Source organism: Terrapene carolina, unplaced genomic scaffold (genome assembly GCF_002925995.2).
Source record: "Terrapene carolina triunguis isolate 2854851 unplaced genomic scaffold, T_m_triunguis-2.0 Scaffold85, whole genome shotgun sequence".
NCBI lineage: Eukaryota > Metazoa > Chordata > Testudines > Emydidae > Terrapene > Terrapene triunguis.
Window position 1 is genome coordinate 13789885 of NW_020664436.1, and position 14009 is coordinate 13803893.

The 14009-nt window shown below is 42.4% G+C and overlaps 1 protein-coding gene across 2 annotated transcripts in view; it reads right to left on the reverse strand.

Annotated features, from left to right (window-relative positions):
• Window positions 1-1312: 1312 nt before the first annotated feature.
• KIF26B (kinesin family member 26B) overlaps window positions 1313-14009 on the reverse strand; it is a 403870-nt gene continuing 391173 nt past the window's right edge. Inside the window, exons 13-15 of one of the 2 annotated variants that reach the window (XM_024210254.2) lie at window positions 6402-6454; window positions 4887-5037; window positions 1313-2696 (exon numbers count right to left, since the gene is read on the reverse strand). In XM_024210254.2, the coding sequence (XP_024066022.1) occupies window positions 2548-2696; window positions 4887-5037; window positions 6402-6454 (353 nt within the window). In that variant the 3' untranslated portion in view covers window positions 1313-2547. Of the gene's footprint in view, window positions 2697-4886; window positions 5038-6251; window positions 6455-14009 lie in introns of both variants that reach the window. The other variant, XM_024210253.2, reaches the window with a different exon arrangement.

Here is a 14009-nt window from a genome sequence, read left to right on the forward strand (position 1 = left end):
CCTATAGCTCAGTGGTTTGAGCATTAGCCTACTAAACCCAGGGTTGCAAGTTCAATCCTTGAGGGGGCCACTTAGGGATCAGGGCAAAATCAGTACTTGGTTCTGCTAGTCAAGGCAGGGAGCTAGACCCCATGACCTTTTGCGGGGAGGGATAGCTCAGCAGTTTGAGCATTAGGCCTGCTAAACCCAGGGTTGGGAGTTCAATTCTTGAGGGGGCCATTTAGGGATCTGGGGCAAAAATCTGTCAGGGACGGTACTTGGTCCTGCTGTGAAGGTAGGGGACTGGACTCGATCACCTTTCAAGGTCCCTTCCAGCTCTGTGAGATAGGTATATCTCCATGTGATATGACTTTGTCTGCATCTAGTATTTGCTAGCTTTTAACATACTGCTTTCCATTTGTAATCTATCTGTAGCTCCCTAACATTATTGTGTACACACGCAAGATACCAACATCACGCAACTTGTTTTCAACTGAGAAATAATTATGCTTCCCAGCCACTCCCTGCTCGATGAACAGAGTTTATGCAAATGCATAAAGCTAGAGTAATACAACAGAATAGCTGGGATTTCATATGCGCACACATTAGGAATCTCCAGTTTATGAAATCCACAGTAATTGTTTCATGCGCATGTGTAGAGTTTTCTGTTAGTTATTAATCCTTTGCTTAGTGCCATCCGTTTGCTTGATGCATTACAAACAAAGGGCTTGATGTATGTGTCCAGGAAGCATCAAGCCCACAAAGTAAGACATCTTGAGTCCCAAAGAGCTTTCAGCCTAAGGCCCTGATCCTGGAAAGAGCTCTACGTAGGCGGGCCCCTGTGCCCGTGTGAAGCTCCTTCAGTCGGGCCCTGTCCAAAAGTCCCCTTGCATGGAGTTCACTGCAGAATCAACATCCAAACCTGCACCACTGAAGTCAATGGGAACTTCACCATGGACATTAACAGGCCCATAGGTAATACACTAATAATGTTATATAGGAGGTATTATGTATAACTATTATATATAGAATGTGACTGAGTTTCTAAATCATTGATTAGAGGCATATTGGAATATAGGTTAAATTCTGCCCTTATTTTCTCCCAGATAACTCCACTGACTACAACAGGGTTGCCCAGGTGTAACTGAGAGCGGAATTTGTGCGTGTGCTTATTTCAACAAACAAAAAACACTGTGCCAAATAATTCAATGTGTTATAAAATAAATAAAATTGAAGTGCTCATATATGCATTGAAATAAATACAACAGCATTTCTTCGCACATGCAGAGCTGGGACCCATTGACGTTAGTGGGGCTAAGATTTGGCACTTAATTTGGTATGGAAAGGGATGTACGCCCCATGCCCAAAATGCTGTGTCCACTCATTTATAAGCTATGTTTATTTCTTGAGCAATTACAGCTGAGCAGAGCATGTGCCCCTCAGTTATAGCCCTGACTCTGGAATGATCCATCACAAAAAAAGCAGATGAAAAATGTTTTAAAAATGGGATAACTCAAGAAATGATCAAATTAAATGTCACCAGATATTTCATCTCCTCCCCTCCAAAAAAATCATTCAGTTTTGGACTGGTAAGCATGAGAACCTCAGTCTAAAGGGTAATTTTCCAGAAAGTTATTAGTACCTGAAAATAGGGGGTTGAGAGGAAAGTGTCTCATCAACCATATCTCTGGCATCACCAGTACAAGGCTAAGAGTATAGCAAAAAGGAGAACAAATGGTAGAGTTACATCAACTGAAAGGCATATTGCAGTAGTTGCTTTGCAATAGTTTTCTTTCTCCTCTTCCATGGTACCATGTAAAACTCTACCAACAGTAATATTCACAATGTTCTTTAACAGATAAAACACTTTAAGAGCAAAGAGGGTGCAATCTAACCTCACTCACTGCCAGAAACAGTTTTCAAACCATCTGGGAGAGGTAATGTTCTCTTTGAGTGGCCTTACTCCGGTAAAGATAAAAGACAGTTAACATTTATTCATATGCTGTACTGATTAGGAAATATCTCTACAAACACAAGTTACTTAGAAACAGCAAGTCTGAAACAGGAGAAAACACCGAGAGGAAAAACAAGCTGTAAATACATTTCAAAAATGTTTGATTTTGTTTCCTTTGACTAGCACCATATGTACACAAGAAAGTATGAACATAAATGTTTGGATAATAAAGATTTGCAAGGCACTTAAATAGTCTTTCTCTGTAATATTTTTTTTATGAAGCTCTCAACAGCAGTCCGTCCTACAACCATCCCTTCCCCTCCCTCAGCTAACACAGGGGAAGAAGTCACTTCTGCCAGCAGTTCTTATTTACAAACATGTCCTTAAAAGTGCTCTTTCAGGCTAGGAAAATCGGCATTCTTACGTCTCAGTATTGTTGCGTTCATCGCATATTTGTTTTTTTTAATACTATTCTTCGGTGTTATAAAGAAAATCTCTTCTCTCACAGAGTCAAAACTTGACACCAACCTTCATCCTCATTCTGTTGTCTTTGGGGTGCTGTTCAAAAGGAGCGGGGGGGGGTAGTAGTTTGAAATTTTCTCGAGGTTGGTCCTTTATCGACGTCTGGAAGTGATATCAAAGCAGGTGATCATCATGAGGTGGGCCTTACAGAAGTTGACACGGTTTTCCAGACGCTCAGTCACGCACTCCAGGGCCTCCAAATACTCCAGGGAATCCAACTCGAATACCTGCTCCAGGTCAACTGTGAGAAAGGAAATAAATTAGTGGGGACAGTGGACAAAACCCAGCACAGATTACTGGGACAGATGGGCCTGACCCAAGCCTGTTGTATACATTATCAACTCTAGGTTTGCATTTTCATTTAAAGCTGCATTTCATATTCAATGAGCGTGAAAATAGTACAGTAGCATATTAAATATTAACAGCAGTTCCTTCATCTAGTGTCATGCTCTCCCATCTGCTCCAGAATCACTGATTACTGTTGTTGTACCACATCGTCACAGAGCCGTATGCTCTCCCCCAAATACTCTATAACAACCACAATGCTCACTGTAAGTACTTTCCATTGATTAGTCTGAGGCATGAATGTGTGCGTTTCACTTTCCACGTTAACTTTTGATCCCGTATGAAATATGCAGGTGGAACCCCATGGAACCAAATTCAGAAGTGATGTGTAGGGTAAGTTAGACCCATGTACATTAATTTAGTCCCCCTTATACTCAGGCCCTGCTTCAGTCCATCCCCATTCAGCACCTGTGCTTAAGTCCCATTGACTTTGGTAAGTGCTTTGCTGAATAGGGATAGATTTAGACTTTAGGCATGTGCTTCGCTGAATTTGGGGCCTTACACTTTCTTATGCTTTGAATCCCCTAGACCTGCTTACACCTGTTTTCCCCATTGGTAAGTGAGTATTACATGTTGGAAAGCGTATGTTAAAGTAGGTTGTGGGCTAACTTAACTTGCAACGTTTTATGGCTCCTAAGAACATACATTAAGAGAGCTTGGATTCCCTTGCACAGCAGTAGTGTGGGTGAAGGTAGATCTGAGGGAATCTGACTAATCTCCATCACCTGAACATCACTCCTAAGGTCTGGAGTCTGTACAATGCCTGAGGATTGCCTTGTTTCTCAAATGGGAAATGGAAGCAACAGAGCAAATGACTAAGTGAATGTTGATCTGTGCAAACTTCCAGTGGTCACCTTCAAAACTGTTTGTATGCCCTTGGTAACTAGATGACATTTCTACAACTGTCACAAGACTCCCACTGTCAAGCGTACCAAACACTGCACATTCTGTGGTAATGTTATCTGCTGCACTTAGCAAAGGGAAAATTAGAACTTTTCAAAAGCAACTGCTGCAACAAAAGTCCCATTGGCTTGTAACAATTACATGTAGCAACTACCCCAAATAAAACTGGATTCAATTTTTTAATATATAGATATAGATATAGACACACACACACACCACTACCCCTACAGTGTTTGAAGCTATGTCTACACTACAAAGCCTAAGTTTGCATATCTTTGTCAGCCTTGCTCCCTAGTGTAGATGCAACATACACCAACACAAGGAATTTTTCTGCTGGTGCAGGAACACCGTCTCCCCTAATGATGTCAGAGACTTTGACAGAAGCCCTCTTCTATCAGCACAGCCGTGTATACACTGGGGTTTTTGTCAGCATTGCTATGTCACCAGGGGATCTGGTTTTTCACACCCCTAACTGACACAGCTATGCTGGTATAAGTTTTAAGTGTAGACCAAACCTGATCATCACTCATCTGCTTGCAAGTGTGGATTTTTGCATGTTCATTGCAGTTCTTTTAATCTTTTTCTTCTAGGCTTTTACTTTTATTTATTTAAGTCCTCCTTGGTTTGAGGCTAGAATAGTGAATTCCTTTTAAGACTAAATTCTATGAACTTTAGCCATTTCTAGCTATAAATAATGGGCCAAATTAATCCTGGATGCAATTCCATTAGAGTCAAAAGACAAATTTGCTTCATAGTGTTATTTGGCAGAAGGATAGTAGATTTATTATACATACACATTATACACTCAGACATATGTCTGAGGCCAAAAATTAATAAATAAATAAATTTAAAAATCTCATTTTCTGGAGCTGTGGACTGAGACACATGAGTGTTAATCTGGCAATAGCAATATTCACTATTACAATGCTGTACCATTCCAGTATTCAGCTCCTAGGCGCATAGGATTGTTCAGTTCTATTGTCAACATTTAATAGGAATTATGTGGAAATAGTTCTAGAAATACAGTCAATCTAGCTCTGGCCCCTAGGTCACATCAGTTCAATTTAGTTTACAAATATACTAGCTCACATCACAGCCTCAGCATCACTCAATCTTTCTGCTTCCCCTCAATGAAATAAACCGAGGGCACTTATGAATACAGGCAATAAAACCAAGTCCTTACATTCACTAAGCCATTTATTAGGATCCAGCATCAGGTACTGTTTGGTCACCTCCAGTTCCCTCATTAACCACTCGTACTTGGCCCTGACCTCAGCAATCCTCTGCTGGCGATGCTCCAGGATTTTCAGCTTGGCATTGAAGCATATCAGCTCCTGCCAACCAGGAAAAAGAAGAAGGGAAAGAATAGGTGAAAAGGGGAAGAAAAATCCATGCTGGATTCAGTCAATTTTCCAGTCAATAATAACCACAAACCACTTAACATGGAAGTAGGTATAGTCACTGGCCAGAATAATAGGTGGTTTTCTTTTTTGTTCGGTTGGTTTGGTTTTTGTTCTTCACAAACGAGGCTAGGATATACAGACAGAGCAGCAAAAGCTAATAATAGCTATAATTTCTTAATAATGGGCAACATCTTGAAATCCAAATTAATTCAAGCAAAAAAGTTGCTACAATTCATTTCATTAGAAGTTTATTTTTTTTTTGTTTTTTTTTTTTTTTTTAATAAGGACATCACGTTTTGAGCAAACAATTAAGCTCATCAGAGAAGGAAATCCATCTCCAGCTGTGTTAAACCACAATGCATATCTACGTGCTATGTAAGTAATAGATACAATATTGCAATTCTATAGTAAAGAGAACTGATAAAAATCAAATTTCAAAAACATTCAACAAAAAAGGAAACAGTTTTGTGAACATATTTGCATTTTTGACAAACTCTAATAAACTATAATTAATACTTGTATTTTGAAAGCATCAGATATTTAGGGTGCTGAACAACAATTTAAAATAATGTACAATCTAACTCATTATGAAACTACAATAAAACAAACGGAGAAAAGCCAAATAATGTGACATGATTAAAAAAGGATGGGGAGGGTTGTAGACAAAGGTCAAGAGAGATTATCACAGAAAACTCCATAGCTGGTGTACATGTGTAGCTCCATTGACTTCAAAGGTGCTTCACCAATTTACACCAGTTGAGGATCTGACTCTTAAGACTTTCCAGATGCTTTTTAAAAGATGAGAGGGATGAGCGTGGGAGGATGTCGGGGGAGAGCAAATTCCACACCTAAGAGCCACAATGAGCAAAAGCACAATCACCCACTCTCCCAAACAGAGATGGTGGCAGGGCACAGAGGTCAATCAAGATGAGGATCACTGAGCATGTGACAGGCATACATGGAAGTTTCTCATAAAAAAAAAAAAAGCCACCTTGGTTTGCAGCTGCTCACCTATGAGCTTCAAGTTTTGTTTATTTGGCACCTGATCCTGTGAGATGCTGAGCGGATCCCAGAAGTTGCTCATCACCTTTCAGAATCAGGCCTTTAGGATCGAAATGGAAATCAGTCCTTTGAGGTGCACTCACCTTGCTGTCCCCTCCTCGTCGCCGTTGGAGTCTCTCCACATCATCTATCTCATAGACTTTGATCTCAAAGGGTTCACCCATCCCCCTCTGTGCACTTCGCAGTGGGCCATCTACCCAACGAACCCCTGGGCTGTTGGCAGGTTTCCTTACCGGGGAGGTTGCATCAAGTGACAAAGCCGGGATGAGTCTTCGTCTCTGAGAACCTAAAGAGTACATGAATTGTCAAGTTATGTTAGCATAGTTAATTCCTCTCATTTCTGCTCCGTCTCCAAAAGAGACCTCTACACACACGTAATATATTCAACCCTCTTAAATAGAAAGCGGTAAGAGAGAGAGAACCTGAAGACATGAAGGTTTGGGTTTGCTTAACTCTGAATATAAAGCACCAAGTCACTAAGACCCAGGACACGAGATAGCCCCAGTTTGCAAACACCTCTGTGCATGCTTTACTCATGTGCATACATTTACTGGCATGCAGAAGTTTTTGCAGCAGGATCAGGGTCTGCTGGTGAAACTGGCCTAACATGTTCTACTACGGTTTTACCAGGGGTTCCCTTGACTAATGTGGATTGATTTTTTTTCTCTGGGAACAATGCTAGCCAGCCCGTGCCATAGCCTGCCCCCATTAGGGAATCTAAATTACTTTGGGGGACAATTTCAAATGGCTGCCAACCTGTCCTTTGTGCCAACTTCCATGAAAAGGCAATGGGAGCTAGGTATCCAACTATTATCTGTGCCTTTGAAAATCTCCCCCTTCATTATTATAGGATGGTTAGGGGGATCAAACATTTCCTGTATGCACTGGTTAAGGAAACAGCGTAGAACTATGCCTGCAGCAATTGTGCTCTAATTTGGTTATCACCACCATAGCTTCTATGCTAGAATTTTTCCAGAAACTCTCTCACTGGGGCACTCGCACCATTGCAGCTGCAGCAGTGGTAGGCATGACATAGTAATACTCAGTACTGCTTGGTGAGAGGGCCTAGCGGTTCAAATACCAGCAGTTCCCTGCATACGGTTTATGTTAGTGGCACCGCTGCTGGTGAGGTCAGTGCAGCGGTTGAAGTGTTTTAGAAAAAAGGCCAGTATAGACAAAGCTGATGCAGTGTGGAACGCTTCTACTGTACTACTAATTGCTGTAAATATGGGTGCTAACCTAATGGCGAAAGAAAGCAAGAAAGGTGTGTGTATAGCAGTGGTTCTCAAACTTTTGTACTGGTGACCCTTTTCACAGAGCAAGCCTCTGAGTGCGACTCCCTTATAAATTAAAAACACTTTTTTATATATTTAACACCATTCTAAATGCTGGATGCAAAGCAGGGTTTGGGGTGGAGGCTGACAGCTCGCGACCCCCCATGTAATAACCTTGTGACCCCCTGAGGGGTCCCGACCCCCAGTTTGAGAACCCCTGGTGTATAGGGTGATGGGAAACAGAGAGAGAGAGACTTACACGGGCAGAGGGAAAAAAACAGTTATATTTTTCTTCCTGGCTTAATACAGTAAAAGAGACAGGGTGAGGGGGAGAGGGAAACATGGTTGGTTTATTTTCTAGCTGACAGCTACTGCAGTGTTCTTCCAGGAGAGGTTGGGGGAGGGGAGAGAAGCAGCCAGCCAGCCTGAATGAAACCATACACTGGCTCTCTTGGCTGCAAGGACTCAGCCTGGTGCCAGCAGGGGAGGGATACAGCATAATCGTGCACAGATTTTATTTTAAAACCAAAATAAAATCATTTAGAGGAATCTCAAAAACTGCCTTCATTTTAAGTTCAATGTAAATATCTACTAAACTACTGCCAAGGTGGTGTTTGGGTAAAAGCTAAAAATCTATTGACCTTCCAGTATTTGCATTTGCAAACAACAGAATTAGGTCTGATTTTCCACTAATGTTTGCAAACCAGGCAGAAAAATAGGCAAACAAGCATGTCTTGTCCCACTGATTTAGGGGGCTGCAGGTTTGAAAATAATATTTTTAACCACCGATGAGATAATTTCTCCCACCATTCACCTTCCCTGTGAAAAACCTGTGGCTACTCTACAGAGCTGCTATATCTGAAACAACCATCCTGGACCCTAGATAGTCCCAATTTAAAATACTTATCCATACAAAAACTATGTGCAGGAAGTTTTAAAATGAAGCGCACAGATGACTAGAAAAGTCCAAATTAAGGCTGACTGTGCAACCTTGTTTCTGCCCCCTGTATTTCAAAGCAGTTTTTAATTACATGATCACTAACTGTGTTCTCTTCAGGATCCTTGGAGAATGAGGCAGCTGCTCTAAATATAAACCCGCAGGCTTCTGGGCATGAGCAAACTTTTAAACAAGGGGGTAGAAAGAAACTCTATGGGCAAATGATTCCATAACTGCCCACTTCAGGGTTTCTAGTGCCTCCCTCTGTAGCAACTGGCACTGGCCACTGTCACAGACAGGATAGTGGACTATATGGACCATGAATCTGATCCAGCAGGAGCTGCCGAGCTGCCCAGGAGTGGTCCAGAGCGCTGGCACTGGGCTCTGTGAGAGGGGGGAAGGCAGGGGAGGGTCCGGGGGACCCTCCCCAGCCGGGAGCTCAGGCGGGCTGGACAGGATGGTCCTGCGGGCCGGATGTGGCCCGCGGGCCGGAGTTTGCCCACCCCTTTAACAACCGGTTCTAAACCGGCTTCTAAATTTAACAACCGATTCGCGTGAACTGGTGTGAACCGGCTCCGGCTCACCACTTGCTACAATGGTTCTCCCCCACTTGCTGCTTGCAAAGACACACAAAACTATTCAAAGGTGTTTTTAATTGGTCCCTAGAACTTTTGTTGTTTGCTTTCTAGGGAACGAGGTGCTGCCAATTGGCACAACAGAAGAGGCAATATGAGCACTCAGAGAAGCTTTGGACTGAAGTACTTGAGAATGAATTACAGTGAGGCAGTTCTGTGAGAAAGAGGCCTGGTCATGAACCATTCGCGTTAACCTAAAGACCAGTGAGTACTGCTACCCTACATGACAAAGCTACAGATAGAAGAGGGAGACTGCAGAAAAGACCCTTAGGGAAAAATTGAAAAACCCATAGGAAATGTTGCCATTGACGTCAATGGAGCCAGGATTGAATCCACAGAATCTAACGGAAAATGACCCCCCCCCTTTCTATAGGTTGTTTGAATGAGCACATAGAAATTTATGGCAAGGATACAGCTGTGTATTAAATGCTACAGGATAATAAAAAAACAAAACAAAAAACAGACAAATGCCGACAGAAAATCTATCACTTTCTATTAAATTCTACAGGAGTTCTCCATAAGGGCAGACTGTAGGAATAGGCTTTAAAAATGGATGGCAGACTGAACCACCGGATCAGAAACAGACAGTAATGTAAAACAGAGACACTGGAGAAATTTGCTATCAACTCCGTCAAAACTGCCCTGCCATCCTGCATTCACTTTGGCAACACCGGTAGCCCTTGTCATATCAGTAAAGTTATTGAAACAGAAAAGAGAGAGAAAGAGAGAAGCCAAGTCAGGGAGAGACAGACTCTTTGTCTCCAAGCCCCCTATGCTAGGTTAACTTTTTGCCAAATGGTTTGAGATTTCAAACTAACAATGCTGTGACTCCTAAACTCTGAGCCAGCAAATGAGGCCATGCCTGACAATCCAGCATGCAGGAACCAGTGAAGCCGAAAAGACATCAGGGAGCGACAGTGATCCTAGGCCTGACTTCAGTGGGCATCTTTCCAGGCTTTGGATCAGGCCCTAGATGAAGCTGCATCATCAAGAGTAAAATCGACATGTGATGAATGACAACACAGACCCAGAGAGGACTGACCAGTTGGCATAGATAAATGTGGCAGTGGCCTGACAAAAGACAAATGCAGCACAGGCGCCGTTTGAAATGACATGACTAAATTGCAAAGCTAAGAGTGACCTTGGTCCAGTGGCCCCACACAGAGACAACCAAAGGGAGAGACCAGCTGTTAATCAGCCGGGAGTAGGGTGCCCAGATAGCAAGTATGAAAAATCGGGACGGAGTGTGTTGGGGGTAATAGGTACCTATATAAGAAAAAGCCCCGAATATCGGGACTTTCCCTATAAAATCGGGACATCTGGTCACCCTAGCCGGGCGATTAAACAGCACCATGCCAGAGAGTGGTAGAATTCTTGCATAAGAGTATAAAGGAATAACCAATTTTGCTAAAACACTGAGGGCTTTACTCATGCATTTAGAAATGTACCATGGCACCTACTCTGTCAAGAGCCTGGCACGTTCAGGTTATAAGAAATCAGTTATAAAATAACAAAGCACTAGCCTTTCAGCTTCAAGGAGTATCACCCTCATTTGGTGACAAGTGATACCAATTTTTCTCCTGACTCAACCAGTCCACAGTGATGAAATTGTTTTTAAAACTAAAGTGTAGCAAATTAGGAGATTGACTTGCAAGGTGTGCAGCACCTCCCGCTTCCATTAGGAGTAGAGGGCGTTGGGTACTTCCCCAAAGGCTCTCATCCTATCGCAGGATCAAGCATTGAAATTTTTTAATCTGAGAGCAAAGCTGTATATCTTGCTACTTAGTACATTGGCAATTTTATATATTCATGGAGTTATAGACTTTAAGGCTGGAAGGGACTATTATGATCATCTAGTCTGACCTCCTGTATAGCACAAACCAAAGAACGTCACCCAATGAGTTTTGCGTCAAGCCCGTGTGTTAATGCATACATCCATTTTTGTGTCAGAGGGGGAGATGTATTAACGGTGCTTATCTGTTATTTTTAGTGCTACAGGGGTTCAGTTGAGCACAACCAAAACTCATCCTGATGGGAACTCATGCTTGTGACTCATTTAGTATCACCTCTGTATAAAGCATTTAGTTTGTATTGTCTCCAGTGTGCCTGTGATTGTTAACACCAATTCTTTATGTAATTGGTGCAGATTTGGGTTCATCTCATGGGAGGTGGGACATGCCTCCCTATGGAGATTCAGGGCCTGATTCCAATGGCACTTATAGTGGTGTAACTTCACTGAATTCAATGGAGTTACTCAGGATTCACATTGCTGTGAGGTCAGAATCAGGAAATCATTTGGAAATAGGGGGAAGAGGTCACAGGTGTGTGTAGCAGAAGGGTGGTTTTGCTTTATAGTACCCACACATCCCCATTTGACCCAGTGCGAAAAAGGAATCATATGGTCCAAAAGGTGGTTTACATGGGCTCTTATATTAGGCCATTTGTCCCGGTGACCATCACTAGGTGGACAGGCAGAGAGGACAACAGTGGCAGAAGCAGAGTAAGCAAATATGAGCTCATTATGTTTTCCTAGTCAGGATTCCTGTCTGGGCTGCCAGTGGGTTACCACAATAATCTGGCTGTCTGGTCTTTGTTCCATCAAGACATTAAATAAACACAGGCAGAGAGACCTGATCCGGGTGGGTGGACTCTTATGTCTGCATGGAGTCCTACTGAAGTAAATGTGGCTCGGCACAGACACGGGACCATCTGTGCAGATTTGACTGCAGGATCAAGGTATGTGGGGGGGATGGGAGGAAGGGTCAATGCTCTTCACTTTTACTGACTCGGGATGATATATCTTTGCTTTTTGGCATGTGTTGGGGAGAAACAAAATGAAACAACTCCTGCATGTTTGCAGTGAAGCTGAATGGAACTTAATCTATTTAAAATATGCATTGATTAATGGGCTGCTTATTAGCCTGGGTACAGAAGGTATGGTGTATCTTGACAGGAATTCCTACTGCCTCTAGTCCTTCCATTTAGTCTCTGGGGTTTATCTGATTTCACATTAAATGGGTTGGGTAAGGAGATACATCCAAAGCAGCATTTTAGGATGAATGCCACAGAGCAGGTGACAGCTTGCTCATCCATGATAACACACAAAGACAAGGATTCAATTGTTCAAACAAATATATATTTTTTCTTTAAAAAATACCCGTTTGAAGACACGTTTATTAATGGGCTCTATGGGGCTGGGAGCTCATAAATCTTTACTATATAATTAATAAAGTGCTTTGTAGCAGACTACAATGCACCACTCCTCTGCTCTCCACCACATTGCTTACAAAGGCAACTGCTCAACCTGGAAGCTTGGCAGGATTAGCACATATCCATCCCCCTCCCTCCCCCTCCCCCTCCCTTCCCCCCCTGGTAGTGGGGACACACAAACACACACGGTGCACCAACAATCTGTTCAGGCCAGCTGACTCTCCAACAATATAAAAGGGAGTCATTTGTTTTCCATTCGAAAAACTAAATAGATATCAATACCTCATCTTAGAGCAAAAGAAATCCAGTCCACTGATTCCACTGCCAAACCAGTAATAGTGGTCTCAGTTATAGTACAGCATAGTGTTTACGAAATATCCTCTCCTGCATCTGACTCTAAGGCCAGGTCTACACTACAGTCCTAGATTAACATAACTACATCACTCAGGGGTGTGAAAAATCCACATCCTTGAGCAACATAGTTATACTGACTTAACCGCCCACATACACAGCACTATGTTGACGGGAGGGCTTTTCCTGTCAACACAGCTACCGCCTCTTGGGGAGGTGGATTAACTAGGCCAATGGGAGAAGCTCTCCCATCGGCATAGGAGTGTCTTCACTAAAGCACTGCATTGGTGCAGCCGCGCTGCTGTAGCGCTGTACGTGAAGAGAAGCCCTAGGACCTTGTCTTCACAGCTAAAATAGGTACCTATTTTACCTCAGGGTATTAGCGTGTGTGAACTATCCCATGGTAAAAAACACAGTGAAGACCAGGAACTTTATTTTTACCACAAGATAAACTAACAAAGTCAACCACAGGTGGGGGATAGTGCTGATCTCAGCTAGTTTACCTCAGGATAGCTCATGTGTGTTAGTTACTGCAACGTAAAAAATATACTTTTTTTAGCGTGACAACAAGGCCTAAAGCTTTGTCTACACTGTAGAGTTAATTCAAATTAGCTACACTCACATTAACTCCTTTCGAGTTAGTCTAGGTTGAGTGAGAGCAGCCACACTGTGAAATAACAATTTGAGCTGCACAGAGTGACGGGGTTGGCAGCTGATGAGCTGCCTATTCCCCCTGAAGGACCAGCCAATTTAAAAGCCCCACCACACTGGAGTTAAGGCATTTGGCTGGGACTCGAGTTAGGCGCAACACTCAAGTTATAAGTCAAATTAACTCTGCAGTGAAGACAAGTGTAGAAAAGATGTCATCTACAGACAAAGGACTCTCAATCAACTAGGTATTTTATCATAACTAGAAGGATATGAAGAGCCGAACTGAAGTCAGTGGAACTAGTCAAATGTTCTTTGCTAAATGTGTGCCTGAAATCTTAAAAGCTAATGGGATTTGCATAGGTGCAGGATGTCTCAGTGTATTCCCAGTTAGATTGCTTTCTATGGGCAAATTCCAGTCTGAATTTTTTTTTAAATTATTTTAGATAAACGTCAAACAAAAAAGAACAAAAATAAAGTCTCCATAAGGAGCAGACTGTGTGTCTCCCATGTAACAACCTGAATCTGAACTCCGTACAAAACAGTAGCTGCCCCTAAACATTTCAAGGTCCAATAATAGAAAACAAAATCATAACTACATGCACCATGACTCCACAAGTTTACATTGTAAGTTCAAAGGGGGAAGAAGGTACAATACAGAGCAGGAGCCACTCATTATTACACTAGTCGCTGTTAGAAGTAAAACTGCCTTTGTGTACAGATCTGATGGTTCAGCATTCTCCTGGCCAACAAACCATATAACTGACCTGAAAGAGATTAAACATC